Source organism: Chanos chanos, chromosome 15 (genome assembly GCF_902362185.1).
Source record: "Chanos chanos chromosome 15, fChaCha1.1, whole genome shotgun sequence".
Classification (NCBI taxonomy): domain Eukaryota; kingdom Metazoa; phylum Chordata; class Actinopteri; order Gonorynchiformes; family Chanidae; genus Chanos; species Chanos chanos.
Window position 1 is genome coordinate 8503925 of NC_044509.1, and position 13341 is coordinate 8517265.

The 13341-nt window shown below is 38.2% G+C and overlaps 2 protein-coding genes across 2 annotated transcripts; both read right to left on the reverse strand.

Moving 5' to 3' along the window:
- Window positions 1–304: 304 nt before the first annotated feature.
- LOC115828216 (protocadherin gamma-A12-like) lies at window positions 305–2569 on the reverse strand (the record flags this gene model as incomplete). The annotated part of the gene is made up of 2 exons (XM_030792173.1): window positions 305–310; window positions 500–2569. Coding segments are annotated over 2 exons (2076 nt in total), but the record flags the coding sequence as incomplete, so codon positions are not given.
- A 1213-nt stretch (window positions 2570–3782) lies between these two features.
- On the reverse strand, window positions 3783–10956 carry LOC115828217 (protocadherin beta-6-like). The gene is made up of 4 exons (XM_030792174.1): window positions 10856–10956; window positions 9634–9675; window positions 8631–8654; window positions 3783–6219 (listed from the first exon to the last, which is right to left on the reverse strand). The coding sequence occupies exons 1-4, from the start codon at window positions 10954–10956 to the stop codon at window positions 3783–3785; spliced, it is 2604 nt and encodes an 867-aa protein (XP_030648034.1).
- Window positions 10957–13341: the final 2385 nt, after the last annotated feature.

Genomic DNA, 13341 nt, shown 5'->3' on the forward strand with positions numbered 1-13341 from the left:
GGAGATTTTATAAACTACAACAATACTTTGAGTAACCTCAATGGCCTTTTCAGGTATCACAGCTCATATGCTAACGGTTTAGTTTCATACAAGTTCGCAAAGTAGATGGTTACATCTGTCCTTTGGCAATTATCAATGGCTGGGCCTCTTGTGCGTAACACGGGCTTGCATATGCAATTTGATTTTTTTTTTAATGCTCCTTAAAACAAGCCTAAAACATATTTACAAAACCAGGGCAGAGGAAGGCAATGCATTGGCTGCTGTCTTCAATGACAGTGAAGCAATAAAATATGCCTTGAGCGTGTCAAACCTACAAAAACAGTCAAGTGCAGTCAGTTAACCACTGAAAACCTACAATTTTTAACTTTTCCAAAATCGTATCGAAACTTCGTGGCTTGCAACAAAACAAGTAAAATGTAGCCTAAAAATTAAGATCAGATTCTTTGAACAAAAGTTGCACCAAACAGGAAAGTCCTTGTGACAAAGTGTGAATACATACCTCGCTAGATTCCCCAGACAGACATTCACCGGAAAGACTGATCATATCAGTTGAGGTTTTCCTTAGTGTATGGTCAGCAGACAACATGTTTTCCTTGTACGATGCGAGGAATTTGAAGTCACTTGTTCGTGAACCTGTACTTAAATATGTGTCATAATTGTAAGAACTGCGCAAAGTTCCTGGTCCCTCCATCTCTGCATAGGTGGGAGGGAAATGGGTGCTGGGAATGGCGACTGCTGTGTCAAACAAGAGTCTGGGCTTTTTACTTTGACAAAACTTCACTGTTAAGATGAGAATGATGAAAGTCAAGAAAAATGTGGACACAGAAACCAGTGCGATGATCAAATACAATGTCAGTCGTGAACTGTCCTGTTCATGATTAGCATATTTGAGGTCAGTAATTTCAGCGAGGTTATCTGAAATCACTAAATGCACTGCACAGGTTGTAGATAAAGAAGGTTGTCCGTTATCTCTCACTGCAATTATAAGGCTTTGTTTCATGAGATCAGATTCAGAGATATCACGTTGTGTCCTGATTTCTCCACTATGAACACCGATGGTGAAGAGTCCTGCATCAGTAGCCTTGACAATACTATATGACAGCCATGCGTTCTGTCCTGAGTCAGCATCCACGGCAATCACTTTGGAAACCAGAGAGCCTGAGAGAGCCCCTTTGGGGACCACCTCTGTCATGATAGAGTTTTCCTGTGGGGCTGGGTATAAGATCTGAGGAGAGTTGTCGTTTTCATCTGCAATGAAGACCCTTAGAGTCACATTACTGCTTAGTGCAGGAGAACCATTATCTCTAGCCATAATCTTGACCGTTAACTTTTTGTACTGCTCATAGTCAAATGTTCTGACTGCGCTGATCACTCCCGTGTCTCCGTTAATGGATAAAAAGGAAGATACTGACAAACCACCAATCTCGCCGGGCACTAGAGAGTAAAAAACAGAGCCGTTCTGTCTCCAGTCTGGGTCTCTTGCAGTAACAGAACAAATAGTGGATCCTGGTTTGTTATTTTCTGTCAGATAGGCGCTGTACGACTGCTTCTCAAACAGAGGTGGATTGTCATTCACATCTCCAACAATAACTTTCAACGATTTAGAAGACGTTAGTGGAGGGGAACCTTCATCGGTAGCTGTAATTGTGATGTTATATTCTGACTCTCTCTCACGGTCCAACTTTTCGGTGGTGATTAATGAAAAATGATTTTTAATCGAAAGACTTAGTTTAAAAGGAGTGTTTTGCTTAATGAAACATTTGACTTTGCCACTGGATTCTGTATCTTTATCCTGAACGTAGATCACTGCTACTTCTGAGCCTGACGGTTCGTTCTCTGGAAAAGGCGTTTTTAATGATTTTATGAATATTACCGGAGCATTATCGTTTATATCAGTCACATCCACAATCACTTTACAAGAGGCAGCTTGACCGGCTCCGTCTTTCGCTTTAACGCGCATTTCGAATGACGAGGTGTCCTCAAAATCCATTGGGCCTTTAAGTTTAATTTCTCCTGTTTTCTGATCAATAGAGAAAATACTTTTTGCTCTCATGGAAATGTGACTAAATTCATAAGTGATATCTCCATTAATCCCTTCATCTGCATCAGTCGCACTCACAGCTACCACAACCGCGTCCAATGGAGCGTTTTCTGGCACGCTCACCTTATACACAGTCTGCGTAAAAACAGGTTTGTTATCGTTAACATCCATCACGCGAACATGTATCACTACCGTACCCGATTTCGGCGGACTGCCCCCATCATATGCTGTCAAAATAAGAATGTGATGGTCTTGGCTTTCCCGGTCTAGATCATTCTCCAGAATTATGTCTGCATACTTCCCTGTCTCTGCACTCGTGTGAACAGCCACAGTGAAATGTTCATTAGCAGACAACGTGTAGCCTTGTACTGAATTCACTCCTGAGTCAGGATCTACTGCCTCGTCGACGGAAAATCGAGCTCCTTTACTTGCCGATTCACTGATCTCTAAATGCATCTCTTTGTGGGGGAAGGAAGGAGCATTGTCATTGATATCTTTGATTTCAAGAGTGACACGGTGCAATTCTAGAGGATTCCATTACTAAATGGGGATGAACCGCTCATTCGCAGTTACTTTCAAAGGACTACTGCAGATAAATAAAAGTATCAATTTTGAGAAAACATTAACTCCTTTACAATAATAATAACAACAAAATGGAGCAGCGCTGATCTGCAAATTTGTGTGACTGGCTGGCATCAAAAATGGGTGGGCCGAACCAAATCATTCCGATGTTGGTCAACAGCGACACACTGTGTTTTGTAATGGAAACTAATGGTAGAATAATGTCTTCGGAAACGTGAGGACAGTTATAAGCGGTTCTAAAAAATGTCTACAACTAAAATGATTAACCCCAACCCTCACTAAAACTGACGTAAGGCGCATTTTCTACTAACCGATGGTGCGGTGACCGTTCTTACCCTAAGGTTCAGTCCTTGGATTACAATAAAATAAGGTTGTAATGTCAACTCTTTTTTGGCAACATGATGTCGTTCCATGTCTTCTCGAAAGATTTTATGGCAGAGGAACAAACAGAAATCTCAAAACTTCCTCAGAAAGATCTTATTTGTTTTGCTTCCGTTTTTATTGACGAAACATACATGCGAAATCACTCTGAAATGATGTGTGATAAACAAGAAAGGCCCTAACATGGAAGACTACACACCGGGTAACAAAAAATGGCAAGAGAACAAAACAGAAAAACATCGACACGCAAAATTAAGGAAGACTTTGGGGATTTGTAAAATGTCCTAAAAGCCGGATCGCATTTCTAAAAATATTTATCAGATTGGACGAAGTGTTTGATTATTGTAGAAATTAAAGGAAGAAAGGTTCTGAGAATGTGTAACTGAATGATCTTAGAACGTCCACGGCTTAATTGGACAGTGCCTTGAGTCAGCCAAGAGTAACGGTTTATGTTCTTCACCATTTTGTATGAACGGGGTTTTGAACAAGTGGAAGTTAGGTCGAGGCACAGAGAGCCATATTAATCAAAAATAGTTGAATTTTTACATCCATCAGAAAAAGTAACATACACAAAAGCAAGAAAATCGATTGTCAACCGGAAAATAACCTGACATGCACTAAATCAAAACAAGCTTATCACCACTCTAAAGGAAGTGAAATTCCTATGTATTTCAATATATGCAAATAACTCTAGAACTGAACCTCTGTGAATAACAATTCTTCAAGTTTTTAAACGTTTGGTATAATTCCATATTATTTCTAATAAATAATTTAATTTTCAGGGGCGTACCTCCTCTGAATTGTGTGCGTCCAGCAGGGAGTCATCAACATGACAGTGGTCTGTCCTTCTCAGTGTGGAGACTGCTGGAAGTGTGCTTTCATTGTAAGAGGTGACGAACTTGAAGTCGCTTGTACGTGAACCCGTTGTTAGATATGCATCATAATTGTAAGAACTCTGGAGAGTTCCCGCACCATCCACTTCTGCATAGTTAGGCGGTAGGTAGGTTCCAGGAATAGTGACTGCTCCATCAAAAAAGAGATTTGGCTTTCTTCTTTGACAAAATTTCACGGCCATTATAAGAATAATAAAAATCAAGAAAAATGTAGAAACAGATGCTAGAGCAATAATCAGATAAGTTGTAAGTTTATTTTTTTCATCGTTAGACATATCTTTTAGTTCAGAGATCTCTGCCAAGTTGTCAGATATAAGCAAATAGACTGAACATGTGGTGGAGAGAGAGGGATGTCCGTTGTCTTTAACTGAGACAATAAGATTTTGCCTCATTGGATCGGATTCAGAAATATCCCGCAATACTCTGATTTCTCCACTATGGAGTCCAATTGTGAAAAGTCCTGGATCAGTGGACTTTACGATGTAATAAGAAAGCCACGCGTTCTGACCTGAGTCGGCATCTACAGCGATTACCTTGGAGACCAAAGAACCAGCGATGACAGATCTGGGGACCATCTCGGTCATGAAAGAGCCTCTCTCTGGAGAGGGATACAGTATCTGTGGAGAATTGTCATTTTCATCTGTTATGAAGACACTTACAGTCACATTACTGCTAAGTGGAGGAGAACCATTGTCTCTGGCTACAACTTGGACTTTGAAGCTTCGAAACTTCTCATAATCAAACCCTCTCATAGCTTGGATGACACCTGTTTCCCCGTTGATGGATAAAAGGGAAGAAACCAGAAAACCATTAACCTCACCAGGCAACAAAGAGTATAATACTGTTCCATTTTGTCTCCAGTCTGGGTCTCTTGCTGAGACAGAACAAACGAAGGAACCCGGTTTGTTGTTTTCTCTCACATATGCCTTATAGGATATCTCTTTAAATTCAGGTGGATTGTCATTTATATCTGACACTTGGAAATTCAGTATGGTTGTGGAGGAGAGGGAAGGTGTCCCCCCATCCGATGCCGTTATAGTTACGTTATATCCAGAAACTTGCTCTCGATCAAGGGGACCGCTACTAATCACAGTGAAATAGTTTTTGATAGATGGCTGTAATTTAAAGGGTATGTTGCTGGATATAAAGCAGTTAACTCTGCCGTTTTCTTCAGAGTCTTGGTCCTTAATATTTATGACAGCCACTTCTGTGCCAAACGGAATATTTTCTGGAATCGGATTGGTGAGAGACTTTACAGTGATTATAGGTGCGTTGTCATTTACGTCATATACTTCGATAAAGACTTTGCAGTGTCCAGCCTGGCCCCCTCCATCCTCTGCCTGAATCTCCACTTCATATGAATTGGCCTTTTCGTGGTCAAGTTGTCCAATAAGTCTCATTTCACCACTGATTTCGTCAATTTGGAATAAGTCTTTAGTGCTATCAGACAGATGACTGATATAATACGTAATTTGTCCATTTGCTCCTTTATCTTGATCTGTCGCTTGGACTTTGACAATAGACGTACCAGGGGTTGAATGTTCAGACAAATGAGCCTTGTACAATGATTGTGAAAAAATGGGTGCATTGTCATTAACATCAAGGACGAACACTTGGATAACCACAGAGCCTGACCTGGGAGGACTTCCCCCGTCGATGGCTGTCAATATAAAAGAATGGTCTTCCTCTGTCTCTCGATCCAGAATATTTTTCAAAACAATATCAACATATCTCTTCTTACTTGATTTTGCATCCAGCTCAAAATATTTATTTTGATCAAGAAAGTAGTTCTGCACTGAATTGATACCGACATCCAGGTCACGTGCAGGGGCTATTTGAAAGCGAGTTCCAGTCGGTGTCGACTCGCTTATTTCGAGCTTTATCGAATCTTTTGTGAAGACAGGGTCGTTGTCGTTTATGTCTTGGACCTGTAAAACAACATTGTGAAGTTCCAGAGGATTTTCAATAATAAACTCAAAATGTAGGAAACAAGGAGACGTTGATCCACAAAGTGATTCTCGATCGATTCTCTCCACGACAACGAAATCTCCTGTGTCAAGATCTATTCCGCAAAATTGCCCCTCTCCCTGGTGATCCAAGCGTGCTCTGCGTGGCCTCAGTTGGTTAGAATCCAGTCCAATGTCCTTGCTAAGACTACCTATGACATGTTTTGTCTTTGTTTCCTCGAGTACAGAATAACGTATTTCTGTGGTTGAGACCTGCATGAGGTTGCAGCAAAATAACGCACAGCATATTAGCCATTTAGTTGCAGCGATCGACGATGTTACTGTCATGTTTAGTGGTGCTCCGAAAATAAAAATCCTTGCAAAAATAAACAAGAACATATCCTTTCTTCAAAACAGATTAGTTGTATGCAGTGCCGAATAGGCATATCACTATAGTATCTAATCAGAAATCTAAAATACAAAATGGGTGTGCCTTCGTTGTGATGGCCCACAGATGGTGGAGAGCGACACGGTGTGGCAAAGGAGGAAAAAGCGCGAGAGTGAATGAGTTCAGCATTTTTTGGGTTTTTTTGGTCGTTTCTTCTCGAGGTTGTTTTGTTCTCGGGTTGTACCTCTTCGCTGTTTAGTCCGTGCATCACTCCCGGGCGTGTCATAGACGCATCAGCTTAAAGAGTTTTTTCTGTTTGTTTGTTCGTTTGTTTTTGTTTGTTTGGGTTTTTTTGTTTGCTTGTTTTTTGTTGTTGTTGTTGTTGTTGTTTGTTTGTTTTTATTTTTCTCACTCCAGGGAGGTATTCCAGAAAGCAGGTTTAGTGAAAACTATGAGTTAGTTAACTCAAAGTAGTAAACCTAGTAATAGAAGAGCCCTATGGCATCATTCTCCTAGCAAAACAAACCCATGGGCATGGGGCTCTTCTATGAGGCTTACAACATGTTCTGAGTTAACTAACTCAGAGTTTTCACTAAACCCACTTTCTGGAATACCCCCCAGGTATTCTTTGATTTTTCAAAATTGAAATACTTGGAAGCAACGGCACACCATGGATGATCGAGCCACATGTGAGATGCTATGAAACTATCTTCTTTCAGAAATGTGTATTTTCACATGTGACCTTTCCATCAGTGATTTTATTTTGCAGCAGGGAGTTTTGGCCTTTAGACGGTTAGGCCTTTAGGCCAAAGTCTAATAAGGCACTTTTACTTGTAACTAGCCAAGTGTAGAGGTGTACTAATTTATGTGTGTTGGGTGTCGTTGAAGTTAATAGTTAACATTAATATTGAATGTATTTTGTGATTATATCATTTGTAAAGATTTTTAAAGAGAATTGTTCAATTACTTCCATAAAATGGAATCATTTTATGGAATTAAGCAAACATATTATGAGGGGTTTTCTTCAACTCCTATAGTGTGTGTATGAGAAGTAAAGAATGCAATAAAATATTTCAGAAACGTTCAGTCAAGACCTTCTTGTTCAGGTGGGGTGTTGGAGTGTATAAGTTATAAAGGGTTAAAATATAACACTGATGAAAATAGATTTGGTGAAAGTACATGTTAAATGTGGAGGCAGTGAAAATGGTTGTGAATCAAAGACAGAAGCAATAAAATTGGTTGGTAACTGAAAATTTTAGCAATAAATAGTCTTTTGATTTCATAATTTAATGAAAAAAAAGATTATTTCATGATCAAAGGACTACAATTCATCACTGTTCTCTATTATTTATCATTAACCGGACAGCAAACTATCACTGTCATTTAAGGTTGTCTCATATAGGGGTGGAAGTAACAAATAATCTTTGTCAGAACAAAAAGTGATGAAAACTATTGAAATGGTATGTTATCAAGTGCTTTGACCTGCTCAAAGGCAATTTGATAAAATCATTTGTCATTTAATGCAGCAGTTTTTGTTGCAAGAGTTTTTTATTCATTGTACCATTGTCATCAATTATTTCTGTCACTTCTTCCTCTCATAATAATTAGGCTAAATCAGCCTTGTGAACAAGATCTATGCAGAGTGATTTTCAGCACCATGGACAGCAGCATGCGGCACTAAATTGGAGAGGACAATGATTTGGTGATATTTTTTTTCTTTTTTTTAAAGTCTTTCATATCCATTCATTGGTGCACAATAAATGTATAATGAAAACATGATCCTCTGATTTTCTCATTTGATGTAAAAGAGCTATTGATCTTTGCTTTGTTGCATTCTTTCCTTAATAGGTGTGGTTTTCAAGTGGAGCCCGGCATGTAGTGGATCACATTTGAACAACACCGTATGAAACAATATCATGATGGGTTGCACTCTAATGAAACTGAATTGTAACTCATGCAGCAAAGGAGATGCCCTCTGCTGGGGACAAACATTTGGTAGCAGGTATATACCTACATACCTGTATAGACATATCAAGTATCTGTGCCAAGAACAGGATTGTTAGGGAAAATAATGCCTCAGTATGCCTGAGTAAGAGATTAATTTTTGAAAGTAATTTTTGGAATCCATTCTTTGCTTCTTACCAAGTTTATAATTGCAATTAATGTATAGCACTTCATATTATCACAGCGACTCTCAGTTTTCTGTCCTATTTGTGGATCTGACAGAAAAATAAGTGTACATAATATTGTTATGTGATCACTGCTAAAGAAATGGCTTTTGTAATTTCAGTGTAGGGCGACGAAATAGCTACAAAGACCTTATAAAATGTTTATGGTAGTAATCTGGCAAATACCCTCTCACATATAACAAAGGACACATCACATTAAAAGTTATAAATCACAAAATCGCCACAAGTAAAGAACTACCTATGTAGTGTATGCGTATGGTCACATGAATCATGTCAACTTCATATAAAGTGGGAACAAAGTTTTGTGGAGAACATTGGACACATATACAAGTTGGATATAAGCAAAGATGGAGAGTGAAAATTAACGAAAACGGGTCCTTCCTGGGGCTCACCCCCCCCCTCCCCTTTTGGAGAGGCCAACTTTCTCACCTTCGTGTTTTATTATCTGTCCTCCTGTAGTGTGAGTCTGTATGATAAAAGAATTACACAATTGTGAAAAAATCAGAATGCCTTTTTTTTGGGGGGGGGGGGGGTAGTATAGAAAGTGCATGAATACTAGAGAGTCTATTTTTTTCTCACATTTGTTGTCTCAGAATAATTTGGAAGAAAAAACACACCTTTAAAACATTAGTTTAAGTAAGTAGAACACGTTGATAAGCATTTCGCAAAACCTTCTCATTATCTGAGACGAGATTCCAGAAACCCAGGAGTGCAATGTAATGTGAACTCTGTCCCTGCTCTGTTTTCATGCACATAACCCAATGACCTTTTCCATGGTATCTGTTTAGCTTCAGTGAGTCAACAATTGTTTGTATTCAAGAGCTGTACAAGTAAAGCCAATCATTAAGTATCTCTATAATTATGTATTTAACTTTTTTTGTCTATAATCTCATATCTTATCCACAAATGTTTCTGCTGTCTTGACTGATGTAGTTATTTCTTATGTCAAAATAAAACATATTAGGTGATGATATATCCAATGACCACAGAATATGTAAAACTCATTCATTCTGTGTTAACTTCAAAGCTTAGGGAAAAGAGTAAAAGAACTTATGGCTGTACAGAATGATGTGAAGAAAAATAAAACTGTTGTTTTTTTCAAAATTTGTCCTGTCTAGAGGCTAATTATTGGGTACTAGGTAAGTGTTTAACATGATTATAAAGGGTTTGTTTGTTTTTTGCCATCTCCAATGTATTTATCACATTTGCTTACCTTGAAACAGACAACAGTCTGCACCCACTGTATCTATTTAGGCTACATTTAAGGTATGCAAAGATATCAGTTCAAATTATTTAAGTATATATCCTGTTCAATGCAACATTAGTGCTGTGTAAACCATAGTGGTCTCACTAATATATCAAGGTAAGTCATTTCAAATTTCATATTTCATAATGTTCAAATATGACACATGGTATTAGGTTTTTGTAATTTGATATCAAAGATTAGTAATCCAATTGGTATTCAAGGTCAGAGACTTGAAATCAAAGCTGGAAAACCTCATATCCAACTAGACATCAGCATTTTGAGATTTCATTCCTTGATCAAATATAATCAGGTACTGATCAAATGTTGTACCTGCTTGCCATAGACTTCTTTATGATAGATGTGCCACTTGATGTTGCCAGGCAACTTAATCAAATTTAAAATCAAAATTAGCAGAGTTTCAGTCACTAAATGAATGTTGGTTTATTATCATATGATTAATAACGAGCCCTGAGTGTATCATCTGGTTAAAAAAAAAACTCTTTAATTAATTCAGTAGTCTCACTCTGCACAATGCAGAGATAAATAAATAAATAAATAAAAAATTTAAAAAACCCACAAACAAATAAATAACACAAAAGCATATCACAAAGCGAGTTTGTGAAAGCAGTGAATCCTAAATTACTCTACATGAAAGTAATTGTTCATCAACTCAATTTATAAAATTGCTTATCTTTTATCATCAGTACCCTTTAACTCCAGATGCACAATCAGCCAACCCATCATGTGCAGTATCTTTAATGTGTCCCACTCAAGAAATTCTTCATCAGTCAATCCCCCTTTCCATCAATTTATTCTTATTTGCTTGCTACAAACATCATCTTTTATTTGTGGGTTATGTGATTCCTATATTTAAATGTTTGAATGCTGTAATTGAACACACTTCACCTGAAACCTGAAACCTAAAAACTTAAAAATGTCCAAATCTCATTTTCTTCATCTGATTCATTTCATTCAATTTTCAAACCTGATCTATTCTGAGACGTCGTCACAACTTGAGATGTGATATGATCACCGAACGAAAAGCGTCTAAACATAGCTCTACGGCTGTATTCCCTTAGTCTCGTCCCACTGAGTACGTCCATGAATGAACTTTCTCCAAGACACACAGACGCCGCTATTTGATATTCAGCCAGGCAGGCCCTGAGGGGGACAACCAAAATAGACATGCTGTTCAGAGACATAAGCCGTGGCTTTCCCACTCTCCATGCCAAGTGTCCTGGTCTGTACCACTGCACTGAATCCAAAGCTCACTGCCTCCCAGCATCCCATTCTTACCAGAGCCTCGTTGAAACCTATTTCATTTTAAGAGTTTGACCAGAGCTTCCGGAATGAAGTCATACTGTCAACATCCTCACTGACATGATCCTGAACCTCTTTCACGAATCCCACGCTAAAAACAAACAAAAAAAAAATCACTCGCTGATTCAGAGCGGGCGTCTTATGGGGAAAGCTCTGATCTCTGCAGAGGATTTGAGGGAGAACCCACTACAGGGAATCACTGTGCAATTTAATTACGTGTCTGTCCCTGTGTGTTTTGCATGGGGGAAATGCAGGCGAAGAGTGTACAACTTAGACAATGTTCCCATATTTATGAAAGAAAACTTTATTTGTGATTTGTAAACAAAACACATTACCGGATTTCATAAAGTAATAAAAAAAGAAGAGAACACTATTTCACCATTACACTGATGAGCAGGTGTACAAAAAGGATATCCAACAGATTAGCACTGTCAAAGTACAGCATGGTGCCACCTTGGCACCCAATGACTGAATAGACATTCACTACACATAAGCAGAGTACATAAATCTTTTTTTTTCTTTTTTTACAACTTTATTTTATTTTTTTTTCCTTTAACTTGTTTTTGAAAGGGGTAGGGGAATCAGTCTCACATTACAGTGTTTGTTTGTTTGATCTTGATTTCAAAGCCTTACACGAAACATAGGATTGAATGTTATAATCTGCAGAAATCATAGGGTTTTAAAAAAATACAAAATTAAAATAGCTTAAAAGCATAACACTACAGCATTACATATATCTAGAAGGTTAAAGTTATTGTCAGTGGCATAAAGCCAACATCCCTGTGTATTTGTGTGTGTGTGTGTGTGTGTGTGTGCATGTGAGGGTGCATGTTGTGTGTGTCTGTGTGTGTGTGTGTGTGTGTGTGTGTGTGTTATGTGTCAGTGTGTCTCTATGTGTACGAGCATCTGTGAGAGGATTGTGTATTAATATGTATTATGTAAGTTTACATGTATATGTCTGAGGGGGAAAAATATGTTTTTTTTCTACATATATCAGTTGAGACAACACCTGTCTCAGACTTTCTCGTAAATGGTTGAAAATTAATTATGAAAAACATATCTATCTATCTATATATCTCTATATATTTATATATAGTTTCTTGTACTTCTGCAAATAACATGCAAACAGCCACTTAGTGTTCGGACAGCACTGAATCACACCTGAAGGAAGGCAGGGTGAGTATGTGCATGTGTGGACGTGTGTGGTGAGAATACAGTGTAGCAGCGCTAACGTCTCTCTGGTCCCTCTTCTGAATGGTCTGTTTCACAACCACAAAAAAGGAGGCAAATAAGAGTAAGAGGGACTGTACAGGTCCCAACCCATCTGAGAATATTAATAATAATAATAATAGTAATAATAATAATAATAATAATAATAATAATAATAATAATAATAATAATGCACCTAAAGTGTCCAATTACCTAAACAACTTGCATGGACATTTCTCATTCACGTTCACTTCAACTTTTACCATCACATTTTACAAAGCTGAAATAAGTGCCGCATCCGTCTTCCATAGTCTTGTTGTTAGAAAGCACACTGTAGGCTTTTTTTTTTTTATTATTATTAATCTTTCTCTCTGTCCTCTCTGTGCAAAAAGCACCGGATGTTGATCTCTGAGAACCTTACAGTTTCATCCATCAATCAGAGACTAGGTCTCTAATGTCCATATATGGGGGGGGGGTCTCTTGTGATGGTGAGAAAGCACTCTGTAACAAAGTTAGCAGGAATGGTTCATGTGCTTACGTTCCCTGACCTTGGGAAGAACTTGGGAAGAATATAATACTCCAATAACAGTGCTGAGGCTCAGGTCAAGAGACAGGAATGACTATGTTTTGTCAGATTGTATCTCTTAGCTCCTCAAGTCTTGGTGGATGGCAAAAAAAAAAAAAAGCCATCAGAGGGACTGTTTTAACTGAGTCTCTCTGATAATTCTGCCCAGAAGGGGGCAGAACAAAAGAGAGCGTCAGTATGTGAGGAAATATTACAAGCACCAAGATGCAAAGAGCTGGCAAGGAGAAGGGCGGAGCTTAAAGAACAACTACCAAACATTCGTAACAGAAGCAAAAGGATCAGACTTGAATTGTAATGAGATGCAAAGCAACATTCCTGCCTTATATTACAGATTCATGAAAGTGGGCCTCTGACCCTTAGGATTCTGGCAAGTTTTGTTCATAGATATACAGAAAACAGAGTGTACATATCCACCCTAATTTTTCAACATGGATTTCAGAGCTTTGGAGATTTTGGATAGAGATTATTAGCGTATTTGTCTGCGTGTATACACCTGTTGTCAAATCTGCTTTTTAAAATGCATATCTGGGTATATGAGAGATGAATTTTTCATATAGCTT

What these genes read in the sequence shown, in the direction of transcription:
- LOC115828217 (XM_030792174.1), bottom strand. Translation starts at nt 10,956, where the DNA reads ATGGGATGCTGGGAGGCAGTGAGCTTTGGATTCAGTGCAGTGGTACAG. An exon ending in ACGGCTTATGTCTCTGAACA is followed by an intron (nt 9,676 to 10,855) that starts GCATGTCTATTT and finishes CCTTAAATGTAG; the next exon opens with CCTAAATAGATACAGTGGGT. An exon ending in AGACTGTTGTCTGTTTCAAG is followed by an intron (nt 8,655 to 9,633) that starts GTAAGCAAATGT and finishes CTACATAGGTAG; the next exon opens with TTCTTTACTTGTGGCGATTT.